Source organism: Argiope bruennichi, chromosome 4 (genome assembly GCF_947563725.1).
Source record: "Argiope bruennichi chromosome 4, qqArgBrue1.1, whole genome shotgun sequence".
Lineage (NCBI taxonomy): Eukaryota > Metazoa > Arthropoda > Arachnida > Araneae > Araneidae > Argiope > Argiope bruennichi.
The window spans coordinates 18,279,746-18,305,291 of NC_079154.1; the positions used below are offsets into that span (position 1 = coordinate 18,279,746).

At 27.0% G+C, this 25,546-nt stretch overlaps 1 protein-coding gene across 1 annotated transcript; it reads right to left on the reverse strand.

Annotated features, from left to right (window-relative positions):
• Positions 1-17: 17 nt before the first annotated feature.
• LOC129965773 (hepatocyte growth factor-regulated tyrosine kinase substrate-like) lies at positions 18-18,852 on the reverse strand. Its single transcript, XM_056079948.1, has 16 exons — positions 18,707-18,852; positions 13,590-13,671; positions 12,418-12,502; positions 11,516-11,591; positions 10,695-10,787; positions 10,076-10,199; positions 9,790-9,911; positions 8,607-8,731; positions 8,270-8,336; positions 6,849-6,947; positions 5,900-5,947; positions 4,730-4,939; positions 3,752-3,959; positions 2,354-2,526; positions 1,539-1,821; positions 18-560 (listed from the first exon to the last, which is right to left on the reverse strand). The coding sequence occupies exons 2-16, from the start codon at positions 13,636-13,638 to the stop codon at positions 247-249; spliced, it is 2,076 nt and encodes a 691-aa protein (XP_055935923.1). The 5' UTR covers positions 13,639-13,671; positions 18,707-18,852; the 3' UTR covers positions 18-246.
• Between the last annotated feature and the right edge of the window lie 6,694 nt (positions 18,853-25,546).

Sequence of the window (25,546 nt, forward strand, 5' to 3'; positions counted from 1 at the left end):
TTTATATAAAAAGTGCATACTTTTTAATCAATTTTATTCAAGAATTGAAATAATAAAAATAAGCAATGGAAAAACATTTTTGATTTACAAATTAAAAATTTTAATACATCTAAAAAAGGGGAAGAATTGAATATTACAGAATTATATACATCACAGACATTCAATTACTTTCTCTAAGCATCCATTTAAAGTTTTATTACAAGAAAAAAAAGTGTAATACTATTGCAACTTGAACATGAGTTCTGTTCAGTCAAAGACTATGAGTGGATCACAACTGGGTGCAGGCGGAGGTGCCTGGTGCTGTGGAGATTGTTGCTGCTGCTGCGGTGGTGGCGGCTGTTGTTGTTGCTGCTGCTGCATATTATCAGGCACATTGGTTACAGGAGCAGGTTGCTGCATCATTTGGGGTGGCACACCTTGAGACATCATGCCCATATGGGAGGGCATGGGAGCCTGTGGTGGCGGCATCATCATTTGTGGACCCATAGGAACAGAAGTCGGCACATTAGGTTGTTGAGGGAAAGGAGCACCAGGAGGCATGGGTGGTAAAGAAGCTGGCACTGAATTAAAAAAAATAATAATAAGCATACCTTTATGTTTATATTACAACTGAAGGAAAATTGGAATTTTACAACAATTTTTATCTGCTAATATCTCATCAACTCTATAATGATAGTCGGGATATGCTCAGCTATTTTTAAGGGAAGGTAGAAAATTCAAAGATGAATGCAGCAATTATCAAGGTTAACTGTTTTGACTTCTACATACCTAAATTGTGCCACAAAAATTTAGTGATGATGAGTAGGTATAAAATGAAATGACTTATTTTTTAAATTCAATAATCACATTTATTTATTTACTCAAACTAACATACATTTTTTGCACATGAACGAAAAGAAATATAAAAAGTGATTTTAATTTGCTGTTAGAGAATATGCACTGTACTATGCTTTGCTAAATGCCAATCTATTATTTTGATTTGACCTTAAAATTTACGAATATGTTTGAGTTTTTACTAAATTGTCACTACTTATTATTCCTGATGAGTATACTCGTCAAAAACAGTTAATTGGTTAATTATTCTAATAAGAGATTTCTATTTATAGTTGTTATTAACTGCTTTAGAAAAACCATTTAAATTATCACAGTTTACATTAATAATACAGTAGAATAACATTTTATGGCTAAAAATGGTGCCAATTATTTTATAAAAGAAAAAAAAAAAAATGAAATCAAGTGGTAACAAAATTCTTTGACTGAAAGGATAAGGATAACTGAAAAAGATTCATAAGCACTGTGTCATGGATGGAACAAATGTTTGATGCTTGCCAAAAATTCTAATTTTCAATCAAATTTATGTTCTTTTAAACTTATTAGATGCATTTTTTTAAAGTAAAATATTCTCTACAAAGTAATTTCAAGTGTGACATTATTCCTAAGTGCTCTACTAAACCATGTACCATTTGACTTGATGAATTTCTTAGTTTTGAAATGCAGTGTTTGATTGCAATTTGTATTAAAAGTTTTAAAAGTCTGACCTTGCATGTTATAAGGCGGACGATAATCACCAGGCATTTGCTGTGGATCATAAGGAGCATGGTATTGATGTTGAGCTGCTATATCACCGTTTCCTCCATTATGAGGCATAGTATAATTCTGAGCAGGTGGCGGACCATAAGTGGCTTGAGGAGGATAAGCTGATGGTGGCCCTTGTTGTGCAACCTGATATTGCTGCTTATGTTGTTCTTGTCTCATTTGCATTTCTCTCTCTTGTTCTTGCATTCTCTGTAAGGCTAGCTGTCGTTGGTATTGCAGATATTCCTAAAAAGAAATATGCAGACAATGAAATTTGTCAAATAACACTATAATTGGAATGTGAAATTTTGCAATTGATCCTACATTTTAAATACAGTTTAATTTTTGATAAAGTTTTGTAACAGATAAGCATTTATATAGCTATTAAATCTGAAATTGTTATAATATTCAAGAATTTGAATATTCTAATGTCACTTGGTAACAACATCAATGAAAGGTAGAATTGATTACAATTTAGCACCTTTATCAGATTAGTTGGAAAAATTTGTAAAACATATTCTGAAATAATTGTATAACAAATTTGATGTTCAATGATATAGTACAACATGCTAAATAAATTTCTGTGTGATAAACTATAAAAATCAATACAAATTTTAAAATTTGATTTCTTATATTTTTAAGAAAATTTACTTTAGAAATAGAAAGCAATTTTTGATTTTACTATATTATAAACACTTTTTTTATTAATAATCCTTGAACACTTTATATGTTTATATCTTCAAACCTAAATATTAAAAAAAAAAAAAAAAAAAAATACCTGTTTCTTTTTTCTCATAATTTCTAACTTTTGAGCCATTTGAATTTGTCTAATTCGTTCAGCTTCTTCTGCTTCTCGTCGTAATTTTTCTCTGTGTTCCTCTCGCAAAGCATCCAGAGCTGCCCTTGCATCTCGTGCTTGGTTTAATTTATCTTGTAATCGTTCATAATAGGCTGCAGAAATAAATAACATTTTAGTTTTTCTTTCAAATATATCTAATCATTTATTTATTAACAACCCTTCAAATGAATAAAAATGCTCTAGTGAATTCAATGTAATATATTACATATAAAAACTTAATTAAGGAATTCAGAAAGAAAAATTTCAATTTATTCATTTTTGATATATATATATATATATATATAACTGTAATTTATACTGACTAATGATCATATAGATTAAATGTTACACGAATACAATTTTATTTAATAAAATACTTGAGGTGTCTCTCAGTTAACCCCAATACACAAAATTAATGATTACATTATATTTTTCCCAATTCCAAACCCACATCTTCAGTGTCTAATTACATATAATATATTTGAGCTACTAACTTTTTATTTAAATGCATAATATACTGAGCAGCCTTTTTTTTTTTTCCCAGTATACCATTTAAAATACCATTATTCTTAATAGCTAAGTCGAATATTGAAAATTGACCTAAGTCATGTCTTAAATAAATGCACTCAATAATTTGAAAAACATTTCTTCCAAAGAAATTATTAAGTTCTTTAAAACAGTTTTAATTTAACATGTCATTATAATGAAAAAAATTGTAAAAAAGTTTTTTTTTTTTTTTTTTTTTGACATAAGCTTACTCATATAAGTTGCCAATTTGAAAAAATAATCATTAAGAGAAAAAGTCAACAGTATTAGGAGAACAATTCCATGAATAAGAATAGCTGTAAATATAAATAATGAATGAAATACTTAATGATGCATGTGAATACAAAAAAAACTAGCAATTACTTTGTCATATATAATATTTTACAAATAAATTATTTAATTTTAATATATTAAAATATGTGACATCTAACTTAAGATCATCAAAACTTATATTAATGTGCCATGAAAATTATTATGTTTAAATTTAAAATGGAAATTATACTATAAAATTATATTTAAAATGAAAACATTAAAATAAATGTACAAAAATTTTTTATATAGGACACTCCTGCACTCTAATTTTAACCTATTCATTGCCTGTAAAATTTAGATACTTACTATGAGAGACCTCACAGCTGAAAGTGAATAAGTTAAAAACCCTCTTAATTCACATAGCAGTTTCAAAAGAGACATGATCATATTATAATGAGAGAAAAAAAATATAAAAACATTAAATAAATAAATATTAATAATTAAAAAAAAAAGAACAAATGCACTTTAAATGAAACAAACCTCTTAAATCATCTTGTTCTTGCATATATTTTAGCAGTTGGGAATGCATATTTGTAATATTCATGAATAAAGATTGGACATGAGTATCATTAGCAATAGGCCGTCCTCTGCTTGAGTTGCTTTTCATCCGATTAACAAAAATTTCAACGGTGGTTCGGAGATTACTAAGAAAATCAGTAAGTTCATCTACTTCACCATTTTGATACTTCTGTAAAAAATAAATAAAAATAAATCATATTTAATTGAAACAATACATTACATATCATAGCTAATATTTAAAAAAGGAATTAATTTCAAAGCAATTTTCTGGCCGCTCTTCGCAAATTAACATTTATACTAAAATTATTTTTAAAAACTTCAAATGTACAAAATAGAAAAATCGCAATGGAAATAATTGTAATTAGTTGATATACTACAATTTGTCATTTCTTCTAAAAAACGTTCTAAATCAGGATTTGTTCCTCTTTTCTCTGTCTGCCAGCATAATCCATTTTTAACTGGAATAGTTTACTAAATATTCCAAAATTGGAGAAGAATTAAGTAAATGAAACAAAAATATATACTAAAAGAAATTAACTTTAAAACAGCTATTCAATTAATTTTAATTAATGGAGAAGAATTAATTGAGAATTTTAATCAAGAAGTGTCTGTCTTAATTCTGTACAAAATTTTTTAAAAAAATTGATAGATTGTGGGGATTTTGAATTTTCCACAGCTATACTAGTATTCCATGTAACCTATAGCTTCAGAACCATCACTCTATAGTATAATTATACATAGATTAAATATGTTTTTCAAGAGCCATTATTAAAGTTTTAAACTAATACATTTACTAGAATAATAAAAAAAGAAGTTCCAGGCCCCCCCCTCATAAATACAATACTTTTTCCAACCTACTACAATTATATTTTTATATTGAATTTTCACAAATTTTCATTCTTACAAAGGAAAGATTTTTAAAAGTAATATAAAAATTACCTCAGATACTCGACTTCCATAATTATTTATATTAGTGGGAGCCGAACTGGAAATAGGAGCACTTGGAGTAGGACTATTTCGAGTTTCAGTAGGAGACATAATTCTGTCTTCTTTCTGCTGCTGTTGCCTGGACTCCCAGTAGGAGCGATTCAAATAACGATCGAGTTCGCTATCAACAGGAGAGCTTTTCTTTTCGGATACAGAACTTTCCTACGCAAATATACATTTATATAAAACATTAAAATTACTTTAATACAAATGCAAGTTTTAACAATAAAAAGTACTCATATCAGTATCAGATATCACAGAAGAAATCTCATTACCAAACAAATTTTATTAATTAGTGAACAAGATATGCTGCTATTTCTTTTGGGAACATATAGCATTCATTCAGAGTTAACTATAATATCAGAATAATTGAATAATTAAAGCTGACAATTATATTTATAGATTAATTCAATAGCTGGCTTTATTAGACAGAAGGAAATATAGCAGAATGCATTCATGATCATATTCTAAAACCTTGACCAACCTTAAATTAAATACAATTTTAATAAAGAATAAAAAAAAAAAAAAATCAGGCTTTATAATTTATTCACATTTTTATTTTGAAAGTGTATGTTTAATTTGAAATGTTTCGAGAAATATAACTTCAAGTATTTGAATTACAAAACTAAATGATTCAAAGCAAGTTTTGTTTAGGTACAAAACATTCTACAAGTTGTAAAGGATTATCAGTCTATTTTGTAAGTGGAAGTTAAATTGATTGATAATGGTTTATTTTTTGAAAAAATTTAATGAAATATTAATTTGATAAAAATTGGTAAAATTTAATCTATTAAGGTGACATGGTAAGGTTTTTATATTTTATAGACATAAAAAAATAGCATATAAATGTTAACTCCAACAAAAATTCCTGTATTGTAAAATGAAGATCTATAATGTATGTTTTCCGTTTTCCTGAAGACAGGTGCTTGTTAAAGCATTATAAAAAGATATTACCTTTTGTAACCTTATATAAATTAGACTGCCACTAAAATTAGATATTTGACTAATTATAATAATCTCTACATTAAAATGTTTATTTATCTGCTTAAGTACAATGGCTGATTGAAAAGTATAATTAAGTAAATTAGAGTAAAGCATTTAATAATCTAAAAAAATACATACCTCAGGAGCAGGTGCATAAGAGTACACAGAGGATTTTGCTTTTTGTTTCTGAAAAAAATTAATTATGAAATAAGGAGTATAATAGAAATAATATTTTTGAAAAATTATGTAAGCTTCAGTTTAATATGTAAAAAAATATAGGGGGGAAAAAGCAATTATGTATATTAATAGCACTGGCTGCTTTCCATTCAGTTTTCATAAATGATAAATTCACACAATCATGTGGGGGGGGATGTCAAGACGATTATATTAATTATAAACATAAACTGTGTTTGTTTATAAAATGCCAGTATACCAATGTTAAATTTTCACACATTCAACTTTCTCCAGACTATTTAACTTTTTATTTGGTTGTTGAAATTAAATAATCTGAAGTGCATATATGATAATGTATTTATAATATTTATTTGCACACATTATTTGATGTTAAAAAGCTATCGTTTTGTTTTTGTTTTTTCTGCCAATTTAATAAACTTTTAAAAAGGACTCATAAGTTACATGCTTGATAATGCTTTATTTTCTAAAATTGAAAACACGCACAAAGGAAGCTACATAAACTTAATCATATCAGAAGTCCGTAAGAAAAGTTGTATATATTGATACTTTATTGTTTCCAGCAGGTTTTGTATTAGTTAGTATTAATATATAGAATAAAAATATTTTTTTTTTATAAATACTATAGGAATATTAGAGACCAAATCAACATATTAAAATCAATGTGAGAGATATGTTATTTTTTAATGCAAAATTATGCATTAAAATAATTAATAATCTATGATTTCAAAAACTTCATAAAGATGTACCTAAGTAATGCTAAAAAAGTGTAATTTTGATTTAAAACATCACATATTTGTCTACATAGGATATAAACACATTTTATCTATAGTATATTAAGTAAATGGCATACGAAATTTATTAAATCGCATGTTGATAAATTCTAATTTAGTACCTCTTTTGTTTCTGCTTCACTCTGAGACAAGGCAAGAGCTAACTGTAGATCTTCCTCTTCTTTAAGTTCTGCAGCACTCTTAGTCCTTGAACCAGAATCCTAAGAATATAATAATAATAAGAAGAAGAACTCATAATCACATCCATTAAAAATAGAAAAATCATTACACTTTTGGAACTTACAATTTAAAAAACCATTTATTTGCTTTTCATATAAAATGATATTTTTCTGCCAAAAATAATTTTCAAATAATAGTTGCTTTTATGTTCCCATAGATTCAAAATAGTAGAAATAAAAATTTTCAAAATTCAGTTAACATTTAAAACATTATTTTTAAACCACTGAATTCACCTAAAAAAACTTAACATTTTCTATAGCGTAATTTAGCTTAGTTAGTTTTTTTATTGTTTCATTTTAGTTTATTATTTCAAAATTTAATTTTTAGAGAATTATATATTTTAAAATAGTGTAGAGCAGAAATAAGTTCTGCTTTCAAAAGATATATCGTTTTTTAAAATGAAAAGTTAGAAACATTTTTGCATTGTTCTTATATACACTGTTCAATGAAAAAGTAGTAAAGGGGGGGGGATGATATTTTGGGCTGTAAATTAAAACTTAATAGTGTGTATAAAAATGGTGTCCGTGCTATTTAGCTGAAGATCTAGTATTAGGAAAGCTGAATTATAAGAATGAAGAGCAAATATTCTATTTATGAAATTGATTGTCATTGCATATCATAGAATATGATAAAATTGTACAAAACAGGGGGATTTCAAAGAAAAAAATTTAATGGATTATTGGAAATTAGTTTTTTATTTTATAAATAGTTGCATTAAATCAACAAAACAGAAATACTATTGTACATATTTAGAACCTTAATTAGTCACCTGATATAACTATAGATATTCCAAATGAAATGTCAACTGGGAGGAATGAACATTTAGCATAAATGCAGTGAAAAGCTGAGTACTTTTTGGAAATACATTAAAATTGTAGTTCAGTTTAGTTACATTAGTATCTTCTTTTGATGCCATATGTAGACTAATTTGAGATGATACTACATTACTGCACTTTACTCTATATTTACCATTTTGAACTCTAATCAGATAAGTTAACAAAGTGCTTGAACTTGAAAGCATTTATTGGATATTTTCTCCTGCTTCTTTGCTTTGTTTATCTTCAAATTATGAATAAAAAAATTCAATATATGTCTTGAATCTGTGTGAACTGACATGAAATGCCAACTATTTAAAAAAATAAGAAACTGATTTTAGTACTTTTAATAATTTATTTCATATAATACATATAATAAGCAAATTCACTTCTTTAATTGAACTGATGGCTTACAAAGCTTTACAATATAATTTGATTACCCTTTATAAGTAATGTAAACAATTAACAAGAAACAATTTATAGTATACCTGAGCACTGGATGTAGGCGACTGCTCTGGATTAGGTGACACCGATTTTGGAACTGTTGTTTGAGGTCTAAAAAAATTTTTTTAAATATAAATTCAGTTATAATGCATTTTTGACATAAAATTAATTATTTAAAGCAAAATAGCTGAAAAGCAAAGATTTAATTTTTGTTTAATTAGCAAAAGAAAAAATATTTAGCATAAATAGCTTTTCATGATATTACAAAAGAATGCAAAATTAGATCAGGCAATCATATTTAAAAATTTAATTTTATTGCTCACTTTTACAACTGCATATTTCAGTAAATATTTTATTTTATGTAAAGCATAGAAAACTTACTTGCTAAGCTTCTCCCAGCAACCTTCACAAACTCTTACATCTTTTTCTATTCCAAAACGAGGAATTGGACAACTCCGAGAAGAGCATTTTTGACAGAAAATTTGACCACAATTTCGACAATGATGCTGAAAGTTAATTTCATTTTACAAATGTGTTTTCTACGTATGGCTACAACTACTATAATTTTGGAAGAGATTTAAACAGTCACACTAACACATAAAAGTTTCAAAAAATCTACTAAAGTTAGAAAATGATTTTGCTAATCTATACAAAACTTCTAAAATTATTCAAGTATTCTTAAGAATTTTTTGAAACATAATAAGTCTTTATATACCATTCAATAACATAACAAAAGTAGTCACAGTACACTCCCGAGTATTCAGCCTAATGAAGGGGAAGAGCAAGGCAGATAATAAAAATGCCAGAACTCTATGAATTAATATCTTTGCCCACTAATACTAGAAGTTTTTATACCAAAACTCACTATAATAATACATATTTTCTCACTTCTTATTGAGTACTAAGAACTCCACTTATCTCAATATGAATGCAGCCGCAGTCCGGTGAATCAAAAAAGTAGTGGCTGGTAAAGTGTTGAGTTAAAATAGAAGGCTCTGTACTAACAATTTATATATGTTTATATACAGTTTAAGAATTTATTAGAGAAAAAGTAAGTTAAAGGATATAAAATGTTCACATTTTAACATAAATGCTGTAATGCCTAACTTAAATTGAAGGAAACATAAACTAAACATTAATGTAAATCGAATCTTAAGAAAACTGGCTCAAACTGATTTCATTTTTTACTGATAAATGATTACACAGATATGAAATGGTAACACTAAGATAAGAGTCAAAATTTACAGTTTTTATGTTTTAAAAGGTCCTTAACAGATGATTTGCCTTTCTCATTTAATTTCGATAAAAGAAAACTAAGCTGAAGAGTTTAAAAGCCAGATAGTCACAAACCAAACACTCAGTGTGTATTGTACTTCAAAACATAGATTTTAATTGTTTCTATTTCTAAATTGTCTGTGATTGAAAAGTTTTTAAACATGTACATAAACAATAAAACATTATTTTTAAATTATAATAATATGGTATTCAAACCTAAAATTCAACAGCATTTTCATACCTGCTTCATGAAAATGTTATGCAAAAAATTAAAATAGCAGCATGATACCTTTCTTTGAACAACTGTAAACTGTGTCCTGCAACGATGGCAGCAGCTTCCATCAGCCCACTCAGGAGCTGTATCGGCAACAAACATTGCATCACTTTCCTTCAAAGCTTGTAATTTGTAACCTGCATTGGAAAAAAAAATATATAACATTTGTAATAAGAAAATAATGTTTTGTTTTTAAAAATGTTATGCATCTGCTAATTTAAAGAGGTATATAAAAATTTTTAACTCATTTTATATTAAAAAATCAAAGTAGATCAAAAGAGTACTAGAAGAATTACTTTACCTTCCATTTTTAGCATATTAAAAACATCTTGTACTGCTCTATACTTTGGCTCATTACGAAATACATGAGCCCAAACTTGTATTAATTCCAAAATTCTATTTCTGACATTTTCATTTGTTGTTGTCTAAAAAACAGAAAATAATACATGATATTAGTTTTGTTTATGAAAAAAAAATTGCATGCTTTTTATTTTTCACATTAGATAGCATTGCTATTAGTTTTTTCCCGATAAAATATAAAAATCTGAATGAAATAAAATATTGCATTTTATTCATAAAATAACAGGAAATAAACATAATTTTATAATAAATTAACCCTTTGTGTATCAAATTATTATTTGTAAAAAAAACAACAACCGAATAAGCTGTACATATTTAAAATTCCAAAATTAATTTAAATTATTCTTTTACATCCAGATCATGTTAGCCATCAAACCATCTCCAGACCAAATCAAAAGTAGAAATGCATATGAAAGCAGCATATTCTATTGATGCCACATCACATTGCAGATCAGAAAGGTTAATCATTCTTCAGGCTGAAGTATGAAACATTTTCTATATGAATAGAATATAAGAAATACTGAAATGAAGAAAAAAAATAATCATTAAGGATAATTTACTTTAACTAGATCTTTCAGTTCTTCCATAAATGGTCGGGTAGCAACTTCTGCATGAATCAGACTTCCACAATTCTTCATGCATGATTCCAAAACCTGCATAAAAAATAATTTTGACATGAATATTATTTTTCAACCACGTCCAAAAATATACTAACCCACTGAAAGATAAATAAATATACATTATAAAATAATTCAGATATTTTTATTGTTATTATTATGGTTTCAATATTTCTTTCAAAGAAATAATTTGCAGAAGTTAAACATTGATATTTAGTTATCTTTTTAAGAGAATAGTTACACCTTTACATAATGCAAAGTGCATAAAACAATACAAAGAACATAATACAAAAGTGAAAAAGAATGCAAATACTGAATTTAAGTTAATGTTTTCACTTAGCAGCAAATAACTAATTAAATTTTGTACTGAAACAATTGTAAATTCTTTTTTATATAAAATATTGAACAACGTTAATTTTTTTAAACCCTGAAGGAATATTTAGGTCACTTTAAGAATCAGAGTATATAATTAGAATACATAATTATATATAACAATTCATGCTATGTGTGCTATATGATCATATGGTTTAAATTACAATATAAAAATTTAAAATTACACAACATTTTTGTATCACTAAAGAGTATTGAATCAAATATAAAATTTGTTTTTCTCAATAAATATTTTTTTTATTTAAAAATTATTGAAATTTAACTTGTAAATGATAGTGCTATATAAAAAATCAACTTTAATAAAATAATGATGAATAGTCATAATATACAATGATGCAATATTTACATTTACTGAAAATAGGAAAGCTTCATACCTGTAATGTATATAAAACAACATGTGGATTAGTTGCATATAATTTTTTCTTAATACATGAAACCACATATTTTGGCCTGAAAAAATATTAATAAATTTAATCGTCAATTATGCTAAAAAAATGTATGTATGAAATTTAAAATTGTTATTAGTACATTTAAATGCAATTGAAATGTTTGCAGACAAACAATCTATAATCTAAAACCAAATGATTGAGTTTGTCTCATTGAATGGTGAACAGATAAAAGAGACATAATTGTGTGATGTAAAGATAAAAGCCATAAATTAAACAAAAACCGAAGTAAAAATAAATAAATATGGTTTTATATTAATTAGGCTTAAAAATAATCATTAAAATACTCAGATTTTTAAGAGGCAAAAAAATCTTCATTATTAAAAACTGCAAATAAATTATTTACTAATAATTAGAAAAACAGTGATTTCTGCCAAATAATAATGAAAGTAAAAAAAATAATAATTATAAAAAATAAAAAAATTGAAAGAACATTTGAAAGGATATTGGAAATTTCTCTCACTTTTTTTTCCTATCAAATTTATACTTTGGTTTTAGAATAGGATAAAATGAGAGAAAACTAAAATAATGGTCAAACTAAAATTAATTTGAAAAACTCAGTCACCTCTAATTACAGTTTATTAGGCCAAATCACTGTCATACAACATGCTGTACTATAAAGATTACTTCATTTATAATTTAACCTCTAACAAAAATATATGGGATCCAAAATTTTTAGATATTATAATACTCAGTCAAAATAATAAATTAAAATTATTCCATGTAATATAATTAACATTACATAGACTAGTTTATATAAATACTTTTCTAATGAATTGCATGATTATTATATTACAGATAATTTTGATACATTTAAAAGAAATACTTACTGTACATCTCCTTGCCGAATACAGTCAGCAATCTGTATAATGCTTTCCCAGTCAGGTTCTAACAATAAATGGCTGGTTGCTTTTTCTATAATGTGAAAAATTATAAATCAAGTTACTTAATGTTTAAAGAAATCCCAATTTTGGAAAATTTTTAAGTATACTCATAAAAAAAAAAAAATACTATTTCAAACTACTTCCCTTGCTTTTTTAAACTACTATTTTAATGACAATTATTTTCTGTATTATTTTTGTGGGGAAACTATGGTAATTTATAAGGTGCTGTTTATTTTTTAAATATCAAAAATCCAAAGCATAATACTGAAATTTATTTGAAGTGAAATCCCACTTTCAGGTAATATAAAGGTCACTGGATATGAAATTTATTCTTCTAAACTATTATTAGTTTACAAGAAGCATTTTACAACTGGAACCTTTTTCAATCCTCCAATCTCAATAAATTTCCACATCATGTACACCTATTGTATATCTGAAATATTTTTAATGAAATCAAAACCTGAAATAGAACTCTTACCACATGCAAGTCATTGTAATCTCAAAAATCTGCTCATCTCTGTAATCTCAAATATATATATATATATATATATATATATATATATATATATATACTTTTTTATTCCTCACACATAAAAAGAAATTTTTCTTTGATTACAAATTGACACAATTGACTCTTGATTACAAATCTGATAATAAAGTTCACTGGACAGAATTTTTTTTTCACAGCTCAAAGTTATCAGATGCATTATTTGCAAAACAAGTACATAAAAGGAATCTCCTGACATAAAAGCCTTTCTCAAAAGAATATTTTGAAAAAGAAATAAACATGAAACCAAGAAACATAACAAAAAAAATATTATTATTTACAATCCATTATAACAAAAAAATAATGTTCATTATTGGTATTCTACATCAACCAATTTAAATTTTAAAAGATGCTATATAGTGATTAATAATGCAAAATTTCAAATTAAAATTTAATATCCTAAAAAGCAATTAAAAAATTAAAATGCACCAAAAAACAGTTCCCCTCAAAACATGTCTGTTGCCAACATATATATATATATATATATATATATATATATATATATATTAAATAATGTCAGTTCCTTTGAATTAAAAAAAAAACCTTGATTAAAAACATAATTAATACTCACCAAATAGCTTATCAAATGTTGTAGAAGTCCAACCAAATATAGTAGACATTGTGAATATTTATGATGAATTTATTAGAATATCCTACAGAGGAGGAAAAAATCTGATGAATATACACAATTATATATTTAAAAGCTTTAAATAACAATCTTAAATACTTCATTTTTTAAATCATATTTTAAGAAATAGTAATAAATAAAATTTAAAACAAACAAACTAACTAAAAGATAAAACAAATTTTATCATGTATTCAAACAACATATTACAACATATTATTGTATTGTTATATGATCAGTAAATATACCCTCCTGCCTCTCTCTATATATATATATATATACTCAAAAAATATATTTTGCACTAACAATAGATACACTTTCCTTTATGGGAATTCCAATATAGGAATCTAATGTGGGGCTTTAGATTACTTGAGAATTCCCTCTGAGGCATCTTTTCTTTTTAAAAAATGTTCTATTTGATAATCTTTAAAAATGTTTATTATTATTTTCAAGTGATCACTCCACCTAAATTTGGGCCTGCCTCCTATAAAAATACTTGTTGGCTTCATTGTGGTTTTACTTACTCTAATTTCATTTCAATTCATTTTGAATTGTTAGTAGTATCTGGATATCTATATTTATAATAAAGCTATGTGTGTGTGTCGGCACTCTACAGACCAGACCATTTGACTTATAGCTACCAAATTTAGTATATGTATACCTTGGAGGTCAGAAATCTGCACCAGGGGTCCTTTTTAAATTTTTTTTTAATTAAAATTTTAATTATTAATTAAAAACTAACTTCCATGCCAAAAAAATCTTCATTTCTCAATGCCAAATGAGTAAGGCTTCAGTTTTTTTCCCCCCAACGCTAATGAGGTTAGGCTTACCTGTTTCTGACCATTATTTTAAATGATTCTGTTTATTTTCTTAATGTTTGATGCATTTAAAATTAAACATTGTTAATTAATCTATCTGTTCATGATGAATCTGAGAAAATTTTGTTGACAAATTTTTGAGATATTACATAAATTAAGAAAGATATTCTTTAGTGCCCATAAAATTTAAATGTTCAGTGACTCAGTTTTTAATAATCATATTATTAAAAAATGCTTTGTTTCAGTAAAAAATATTATTATATTAATTGCAATTTAATAATTTCCACTTTAATTTAAAGCATAAATTCTATGGGAGCTAAAGAAAATTAGAGAGATACATATTACATTATGGCTGAAGGCTTTTATAATATTATGAGTGAATTATATGACTATCAAAATTTGAAGTTTTAAAATATTTTGATTAAGAAACTATTAAAATAAGAGTTACATAAAATATTTAATTATTAAATTTTTACGAGCATTAAGATTGGTGAACCGGCTGGTCGCCAAAGGCAGATAGTATATAATAAAGTTCAATTCTCAAGTTCCAATTTTTTTTAACTGATCAATGTTGAGCTGTCATATACAAAAATCTTATGCTTAAAAGAAAGCTAATATCAATGCATGCTATGGAAAATCTTTTTGAAAAAAAAAGACTGTTCAAAAAATATCTTAGAATGGTTCTAAAACTATGCTGGAATTCATAAGAATGGTGGCCTGCACAAAATCAATTATTAAATCTCTTAAGAAAAATTCAGTGCGAAAAATCATTTATTATTGCTGTTTTTATATATATATATATGCTTATAATAATTTATTTCCTAGGCAGTCACCAAAATGTATTTAGTTCACCGTTGTAATCATTGTTAATTGATTGCTAAACCAGATTAAAGTTTATTATCTTGAATTGGATTATACATTCATTTATATTAATCATCTGTTCGACTCGTATTTTACCAATATTTCGAGCAATTTATACCATTGGAATGAGAGTTTAGTTCAATATTACAATTTTTAATTAGCAACTATAATGACACAAATGACATTTTTCCTACTGTGAAATGGTTTAAAATACATTAAGACACATTTATGTTTATATTACATTACATATTTTATGTTTACGTGGTAAACATAAAAGTACAAAAATCATATAGTTTATCTTAAGATGCCTATAAATAATATAATTCAATATTTATCCTTAATGCACATGGAAGGAAATTTAGTATTTAAATAAATTTGAAGTTTAAAAATATTTTGCTATAGAAGTCATTAACACCAAGAAACTAAAAATATATATGTAATGATATTTTAACTCTAATTTCAATTTAATTAATTTTCAAGATTTTATTTTAATTTAGCCCATAGTAACTTCATTCTAAAATATTCTCTTATTTCGTGATCCAATTCCACTGTCTCTACTTAATTAATTCAAGAGAAGCTTTTTTAAATTGCTGAATCAGCTAAAATCTAACTTTCCCTCACTGTGCATAAAGAGACAAAATACCGCTGATGAGGCAAATTCTTTTTTAAAATCTCCCTGTGTTTCCCCTGCCTTCTCCGTGTGTAACGAAAATCCCTATCGAAATCTCATAATATAATAGCCCTATGAAGAAATGTTTTCCCTATCAAAATCATAGGTTATATAATAAGACCAGGGATAAAATGTCCAAGAGCTTTTTCCTCATTCCTTTTCTGTTTCTTTATGTGTGCTCATCGCTTGTACATATGCCTGCTTCTTCAAAATGAAATAAAACAACGCCACAAAATTAAAAGTATCTTCACTGTCTTCAAACTGCATCATGCTTCACATAAAATAATGTTACATATATAAGTTTTAGAAACTATTAATTTCAGCAAACTAACTGGTCACCAAAGGTAATTAATAATAAATAAAAAGAATTTAAAACAGAGATTTCGCAAATTTTAATGAACATTTTTAAGTCCAAACAATTTTGTTAAAACTATATTTATAAGCAATAAAAAGACAACAAAAAGTACAGCCTATTTTTCTAAAATTTCAAGGTTATTTTACACATTCCTAATTGGAAACATGATTACATAATTCTATTTACGAGGAAAAGTGATTTTTTTTAAAAAAATTTTTGGGAAAAAAGCTAATTTATTAAGATTGTGATAATGCACCACAATTTGCCAGATCAAAGGACATCTTAGCTCTCATTAAGCAGCATATGAATTTTCAAGATTAAAAATTATCTTCTAGTTTCCAATAATTCAAAACTTAAATAATCAACGTATTTGAATAAAGTCAAAATTAGAAGTGACTAACGACCCACTTTATTTGATCCAAATTCATTTTTGACATTTCACGATTTTAAAAAGATGATTATTTTACATTTTAAAAAGATGAAGAAAAAAAAAAATGTAATCAACAATGCACCCAAGATTTCCTTTTAATTCTCTTATATGACATTTTTCAAAGATTTCCATTTATGTTATTTAAATTACAATAAAATATTTGCTTAACAAATACTGTTTGGGAATTTACTGCTTTCTGATCCTGCCAATTCCTTCAGCAACAGTAGTGCAGAAATTTCGTAAAAGGTATCAGTAAAAATGTTGTCATATGATCAATCAAAATTGCAATATCTATCCTAAAATAGCTTTTGTGTAGCTTTGAAACAGAACATAATATATTTAACTACACTAAGGATTTTAAATCTATAAAACTATTCCATAAAACTAAAATAAAATTAATTTATGGATGAATCAAATCAGTTCAAACAATGTTTTACAATATGAAACAAAGAGAATGCAATGAATCCATTTATAAAAAGGTTAAATGCGTCAAGGATAGAGTTTCTTTACAACTTCAAAATATTTTACATTAAATATAAAGTGAGCATGTACTACACTTTTTTTTTTTACCTTGCTGTTTGTTCTTAAGAACATCAGACAATTTTACCTAATTTTTTTTCATTATATTATCAAATTTTTTTATTTAGTGTAAAGTGGGGTAGTTTATCAATCCATAGTTATTTTTTACATAGCAATTTATATTTTTATTTTTTATTCTTAAATTTAGATATTATATTGAGAAATTTATTAAGTTCTATATTTAATAATAGTCATAATTAAAATAAACGAAATCACCATATAACAAAGACTACTGATTTATCCTACATGTATAATTTTGAAATACAGTAATTATCTTATATTAGACATAAGTTAAACAATTTCTGACCTGTTGTTGTTTGCTAAACAAACCGAGGTTACATTATAAGTTCAACACATTTCAGCAAAATATTTAAAATTTAAATTACAATGGAAAAATTACATTTTAAAAATAAATTCTTAAATAAGAAACTTTAAAAGAAATTCTTTATATATTTAATTTTTTAAAATATCAAATGACCTTAATTTATAAGCAATTTAAAGTAACAAATATTATCATATTTTTTTTTAATTTTAAATGGATTATATTTTCTAAAAATCATTTATATTCATTACTTTTAGTCTACAAAAAAAAAAAAAAATGATAAGATAATCTGCCAACACAAGTACTTAAGAAATTAAAATAAGATATGAATATCATCAGTATGAAATTCTTATAAAGTTTTAATGTTACACAATATTTTAAATTGTCAAAAGTTCTCAAACTTGTTTATATTGGCAAAAATTATATTTGATAAATAATCAAATACTGGTCTTAATACTGGGCATTTTGAGGAAAATATTGCAAAACAATAAAACTGCAAAAAGTCAGAAAAAGTAAAATAACAATTATGCTTTTAACTTAATAAAGTTCAAAGTTTTTGTTCTAACTGTTAAAAATATGTCTTGAGCTGTCAATAAAAGTTTTAAATTCGCGTCATAAAACAAAATAATTTTCAATAACAATCGTTTAAATCCATTCATGAAAAAATAATTTTAATCTTAATATCATAAACAATGAATATATGCAGTACTAAATAAGTGCCACGAAATGACAAAAATGTCATTTCTATATGTGCGCTATTACTAAATTAAAAAGCTACCTAATTAAAGTTTCTGTAAAATAAATTTATTCTTTATCAAGGAAATATATATTTAATGATTACAAACAACAACACATGTATGAATTTTTCTTAGTCATTCTAATTTGAAGATGATATCAGCGATAGCATAATGAAATCTAAATCAATTACGAGTTTTTAAAGAAACAATGTTTATAATTTTAGCCAGATGAAAACATCAGAAAATGTCATAATACATGGAAATAATTTGAAAATATCGTTGCACTCTTACCTAAGTTAATTAAACTCTTCGATGTTCAACCAAATATTTGCTCCAAAAAATTCCTATAAAATTAAAAAAAAGCGAGCGATGCAATAATTTAATCATAAGATCACATCATAACAAATGACAAATAGACACTAGTAGACAAGTGAAGCAGAAACACTACATTAAAAACTACGACTACGACTAGAGCCATTGAGGCTTATATGTAGCGTCATAAATATTTTATTTTTGAAACTTTATTTTATGTTTGGTAAAAATGCTACGAATTTCTAATATAAAAATTAACGATGATAAATTGATGTAAATTAATTTTTCCATCTATAACATCCTTGAAAAGACAGATATGGAGTCATATTTGAACATGAATCTAAAACTATACAGGCATATTTGTTATAAATACCACAAGACTCAACAAAGAATCTTCCAATATGATATTATATATATATATTTTTTATTATTTCTGATTGTACCAGCATAATATAAAATATAAACCGCTGTTATAATCTCTATTATATGAATCACTAAGTATCAGATATATCGCAATATTAATGATCGACAATTGAATACATGTATCTGATTTTTAAGACATATTATTTTTTCATTACTGCTAATACTAAACGTGGATAAGTTTGAAAAGATACGATTAGATAAAAGATAGATATTTTGGGATAGATCTCGTAATTATAAACCATGGGCAGATGCCGAAGATGATATAAATTAGTTATCTTCATTCCCGTACTATTCTAAAAGGGATATATTCTAGATCCAATTACTCGGCTAGTAAAAATTCGAGGAAATGCTTCGGTTCTGAAGCCTAGACTTTCTCAAATACCGTAGTTGCTGAAACCTTCATTCCACTTTGTAAAAGAAGGTGATTGTATTATTTAACCATTTAGGAAAAGATGATAAGGGAGTAGTATAGAGTTGTATCGGAAACTATTCTTGTAGCGACATGGAAGTAATACTTTTTCTTTTTGAAGTTAAAAATAATTGAATGAAGTAATGGATGAAGGTTCACAAATAATTTCGCTTGCTGGGTGTATGTATGTAAAGGTTTCGGTGTGATTAGTAACGGAGCTTGTAACATGAAACAAATTTCGAGGGACAAAATAATAATTGATTACGCTTGGCTGTTTATTACATTGCCCATAAGGACTAATATATGAAAAGTGATAAATAATGAAATTAATTTTAAGACTTTAACTTTTTAATCTCAAAAATAATATGTATACAGGATGTTGACGCATTCGACCGACAAATCTAGAGGGTTGATGGTAGGCATCAAGAGGATAAAGAATCACCATACAACATGGGGTCCCAAACGACGTTTAGTAAGGGAAAATCGCAAAAATATAAGAATTTGGAGAACTGTTGGAAATTGTAAAAAAATTAATAAAAAAATGACAAATGGTGTTTCAACTATGAATTTTTTTTTTAAGTGAAAGCACATTATTAAAAGCTTTTTTTTATGTTGATAACATGCGGATTTGATGATCTAGGGGGTCGTAAATTACTGAAAATGAAAAAGTAGTTTAAAACACATGTTTGCAAAAATATTAAAACTCGAAGAAAAAAAATCTTGAAAATGTAAGGAATTTTATATTCTTTAATTTGATATACACGTGAAGTGTGAGAACAGTGGAGTTTTAAAGATATTCAAGAAAAACTAAAATGGGAACCAGAAAACATCGCTGCAGCATCATTACCCATGTTCCTAGAGAGCGTTGTCAAATTCGAAAGACAAATTTAGAGCAAGATTATAATAAGCATTAATAGATTAAAAAATACCAGAAAACATAGGGTCTTAAGTAATGTTTATCCAGTGAAAATCGCAAAAACCGACGTCGAAAAGACAATGAGTCTGGCGAAGAGAATGGCCTTATGAATACGAGGATTAGGAACAAGGTAATCGAGAAGAAGCCTTCTCGAATGTAAATTTTTCATACGTTAGCGAAAATTAAAAGCAGTGAGCAAGTATTCATTAATGAGCATTGCAGAATTGATGGTCGTTAAACTTCATTCGCAAACAACAAGTCAGATATCACGAATGTAACTAAAATGTGCTGGTGTTCCATCATGCATTAACAAAATGTTCTGATGTGCAATTGTCGTGCTCCCTGCAGTAAATCTGGAGGAACGGTGCTGGAAGAAAACAAGGTACTTTGTGCCTTTGAGGCTTTCGGGCCAAAGATAGATTCCAAATAGATGACTCTGCCCAGATGTTAATATCAAACTTGTGTTGTTCATTCGACGAGATAATGATGTTGGAATTTTAGAATGACCAAACATTCGCATTGTGCATTTTGAAGATATCTTCTCTCGTAAAGCAGACTACACCTGAGAATAAAACTCTAGCAGAAAAGTGTGCATCTTTTTGTGTGGCATCAAGAATCCAGAGTGTGACATCAATCCGATTTGCGATTTTCATTGAAAAACGTTAGCTGCGACCCTATGTTTTCTGGAAATTTTTCATCTAATTAATGCCTATTATCCTTGCTCTGAATTTAGCTTTCGAATTTAACAACACTCTCTGCGAACATCAGTACTGACGTTGCAGCGATGTTTTCTGGTTCCCATTTTAGTTTTTCTTGAATATCTTTAAAACTCCACAGTTCTCACACTACACGTTTATATCAAATTATAGAATATAAAATTCTTTTCAAGCTTTTATTTTCCTTCAAGTTTTAATATTTTTGCAAATATGGGTTCTAAACTACTTTTTCGTTTTCAGTAATTTATGACCTCCCCCCCCCCCCTTCCAGATCATCAAATCCGCATGTTACTAGCGTGAAAAAAAAAAAAAAAACTTTAGGAATGTGCTTTCATTAAAAAAAATTCATAGTTGAAACACCATTTTTTTTTCATTAATTTTTTTTACCCTTTCCAACAGTTTTCCGACTTTCCATATTTTGCGATTTTTCAACTACTAAACGTCGTTTGTGACCCCATGTTGTATGGCGATTCTTTATCCTCTTGATGCCTACTATCATCCCTCTGAATTTCTCTGTCGAATTTGGCAACACCCTGTATATATAATGATATTTTAAATTAAACTTAATTAATTTCCTAATTTTCAGTTCAATTTAGCTCGTATTAACTTCATTTATAAATATTCTCTTATTTCCTGATCCCATTCCATTTTTTTCTACTTATTTAATGCAGCAAAAACTATGTGAAAATGCTTTAGTCAGCGGTTCCCACACTCCGAGTGAAGGGATAAAATATTGTCTAGCTAAGCACGTTATTTTAAAGGATCCCTTTGATTCTTTTACTTGTGATTGACACGTGTTAGAAATCCCTATTAAAATCTCACAGTATATATTCACAGGGATAAAATTTTCAGTAGCTTTTCCTCATTTCGTGTTGTGTCGTTCTGTATTGTACTATTCGCTTTTGATTGTGCAGAAAAATCCTGTCTCCAAAATCAAAAATAAAACGAAATTTAAAAAAAATAAAAAAAATCGAAAGTCTCTTTAATGTTTTTGAAATTGTATTCTGCTTCAAAATATATGCTTACGTATATATAAAGCGAATGTTCCGAAAAATTATAAAATATCACTTGATATACGAAGTACTAAAATCTGTCATTTTTAATTTTCTTATAAATTTTTTATCCTTCTAATTTGGATACTATAGATAAAATAACTAAAACGGCAAATAATTTTTCTCGAATGCTTGGTCTTAAAGAATTTATTATTATTATTACTATTTTCAATCTTGTAGTGAGAATCAAATTACCGAAATTGCTTTGTTCTGATAAATATGAGATGTCTGAAAATCGTATAATAATATTATAAAAAAGTATGTGTATATATTTTTTAAAAAAAACGAAAGCATTTCCCTTTTGTAAAATCAGTCAATGGTACGGGCTGTCAGAAATATAAGGTCTTGTGCTCACGTTCCATTCACAATACTCTTGGCTACTGATGAGGTTTGAAAATTGAAAATAACTTGTAGGATTGTAGAAACAATAAATTCGAACTTAAAAATCTATATTCAAATTTTCCGATTTAAATTCAAATTATTTCCGTTATCACAGTAGTACTTTAAAATGGAGAATCCAACAACATCAAATGATAGAAAAAATATTAATTTTTCTTTTTCTCATATAAGAATAGACAAAAACTTTTGTTTCTATGTTTTTAAAAAGTGCGTGGAGTTAAGCGATTTAGTCAAGATAATCATAATAAAGATTACAAAAATTATATTAATATTAAACAGCGTAGTGGATTTCTCTCTCTCTCTCTCACACACACACAGATATCGAATTCAACGATACATTTTATGATTATTTGATATTTTGAATATCTCTGCAGTTCTTAAAGCTTTTGGAATTGATTGTTTCCTTATCTACCGTGTTAAAACTGCTAAAATTGCACTAGTATGGGAAACATTTTCGAAAGTATTGTAGTGGATGGATACGAGCGAAGATAGAACCTGGGACCTTGTGGTTCGCAGCCGAGTAACATGACCACAATACAAAAGCAATTGTCCGTGTTTCGTAGCTGTTATCTGGCTTATAAGCTTTCACTAGAGACTCTCCCTCCAGTGAGTCGGAGGTGAGACCAACGATATGGGTGGTGAGTGGTGATGTATTTTGCTGTTGAGTCTAATGTGCCTGTACCCATTTGAGTAATGCCAAGCGTTATGGCGAGAGTGTGTGGGTGAGTGGTTGCTGTTGCGTCAAGTGAGTCTGACGGCTTTACGTTGCTGCGTCAAGTGAGTCTGAAGACTTTGGTTTGCTATGGACAGATGGCGCCACAACAGCTGTATGAAGGTTGAATGTTCATCGTCCAGGGTCACCAATGTGGCGGATTCGGATGAGCGAAGATAGAACCTGGGACCTTGTGGTTCGCAGCCGAGTAACATGACCACAATACAAAAGCACTAACCCGTATCGTAGCTGTTATATGGGTTATAAGCTTTCACTACAGTATTTCCGAATCTTTTCAGAACTGTAAATTTCACTATTTGGATTTATTTACACTGCAGAAAAGGCTGAAAAGGAAATACCAATGTGAAATATTTAAACAATCCTAAGAGTAAAAAAAGAAAAGAAAAGAGTATTTTATATGTCGTGCTTTTCGCTGATTTTATTTATTAATTACAGCGTCGCTGATAAAGACGGCCAGAGGCACCTGAGATGTATGCGGGCTCACTCGTGGCCAACATTCAGGATGATAGTAGTAGCGTAGGTCTTGTGGCACCCAGTGCAGAATTTTAACTATTCCCCCCCCCCCATATTCACCAAAATTGAAAGTCCTTTCGTTTGTTCGTTTGTGCCTTATAAATAACATGACATATACGAATACGAATACCTTGACATATACGAATGAAATTTGGCATATTTATTTTTTAGTATTTAAAAGGATTAACTAAGCTATTAAAAATTTCTAGGACTCTCTAAAGAGGGTTAAATGGGGATTGAAAGATTATACATTTTTAATGCCATAACTTCTGAATAAATCGCAAAAAATTAATTTTATATTGACATGAATTTTACTGTCGTACTATTTTTTCTTAATTTTAAGCATTTTCAAAGTTAATATATACATAAATTTTAATAGTTCCATTTTTTATTGTTGAAATATTAAACCTATTTCATGGTTTAATCGCATATATCATTCGCGCACTTCTGTTAGTGTTAATGTTAAATTATTTTTTACACACATTTTAATTTTTGATTTTAATACATAAAATAAAAGCTGAAATTGTAATGAAGGTAATTAAGTAATGCATTTTAAAATTGTTGCAATTTTTTTTTTAATTATTTGATTTAATTTTTCTTATATTTTAGCAATTTCAAAATTTTTAATGTGTCCAGTTGGCATGCTATATCAAATCCACACAAAATAGGAACAAATAAATTCACGATAAGAAACCGGCACTATAAAAGTTAAAGTGACATAATTTTTTACTATCAAAATAAAGAATATAAATATTTTAAAAGGAACCCTGATAATTTAATTTTTAAATATTAAAATTATCATAGAGAATAAATAAAGCACAAAAGAATCAAACATTTTATTGTATCCTGTTACACATTTATTAGAAAGTGTAGTAATAGGAACTACTGAAAAAAAGAGATTTCTTTTATTGATTATCAGTCAAATGAAATGATGTTACAATAACTTCTGCGTTTATATAATTCGAAAACAATGAGCATTTCTGAGAACTCGTTTAGCAAAGAATGATTGGTTGAATGTGGGATTCGTTTCATTTTAAAATGCGGACAAGGAAGCATTTCAGAGAAATTATTTGAGAAAGAAAGATGACTCCATTTACGTAGCGGTGTTCAGAAAAACAAATACTTTTTATAAGTTAAATGGCTTCTGTGCATATTATTTTTACATTACTAATTGTAATATACATTGTTTGAAATGGATCAAAATATAATGCAAATTAAATTTCATTTCTGCATAATTTTCTCTTTAAGAGAAATAATATTTTTTAATTCTATTTGATACGCAATCTGAAATAATGTTTTTAAATCTTACGAAGGAATTCAAACTATACATCAAAACATTCAATCGCGTGTTTTTTCCAGTCATTTACTCAGTAGTAGGATTTTTACTTCTGCTTTTATTTCATAATGTATCTAGCTACGTTTTAATTTGCAGTAAACTGATTGAATTCATGTTTTCCAATTGTACAAAATAACAAATTAATCATATAACAACTTAAAAAGTTGATAAACAAGGAGAACGAACAGGTCGCCAAAGACAGCTAGTATGGTTAAAAAAACACAACTAAGAGGGATACAAATATATATATTGGTACGAAATTTTCCGGGGTTCGTTTGGATAGTGGGAGTTATATGGTGTGAAGAACGCTCAATCACCAGGC

What these genes read in the sequence shown, in the direction of transcription:
- LOC129965773 (XM_056079948.1), bottom strand. Translation starts at nt 13,638, where the DNA reads ATGTCTACTATATTTGGTTGGACTTCTACAACATTTGATAAGCTATTT. An exon ending in TGCTGGGAGAAGCTTAGCAA is followed by an intron (nt 8,337 to 8,606) that starts GTAAGTTTTCTA and finishes AAATTTTTTTAG; the next exon opens with ACCTCAAACAACAGTTCCAA. An exon ending in TCCGCCTTATAACATGCAAG is followed by an intron (nt 561 to 1,538) that starts GTCAGACTTTTA and finishes TTTTTAATTCAG; the next exon opens with TGCCAGCTTCTTTACCACCC.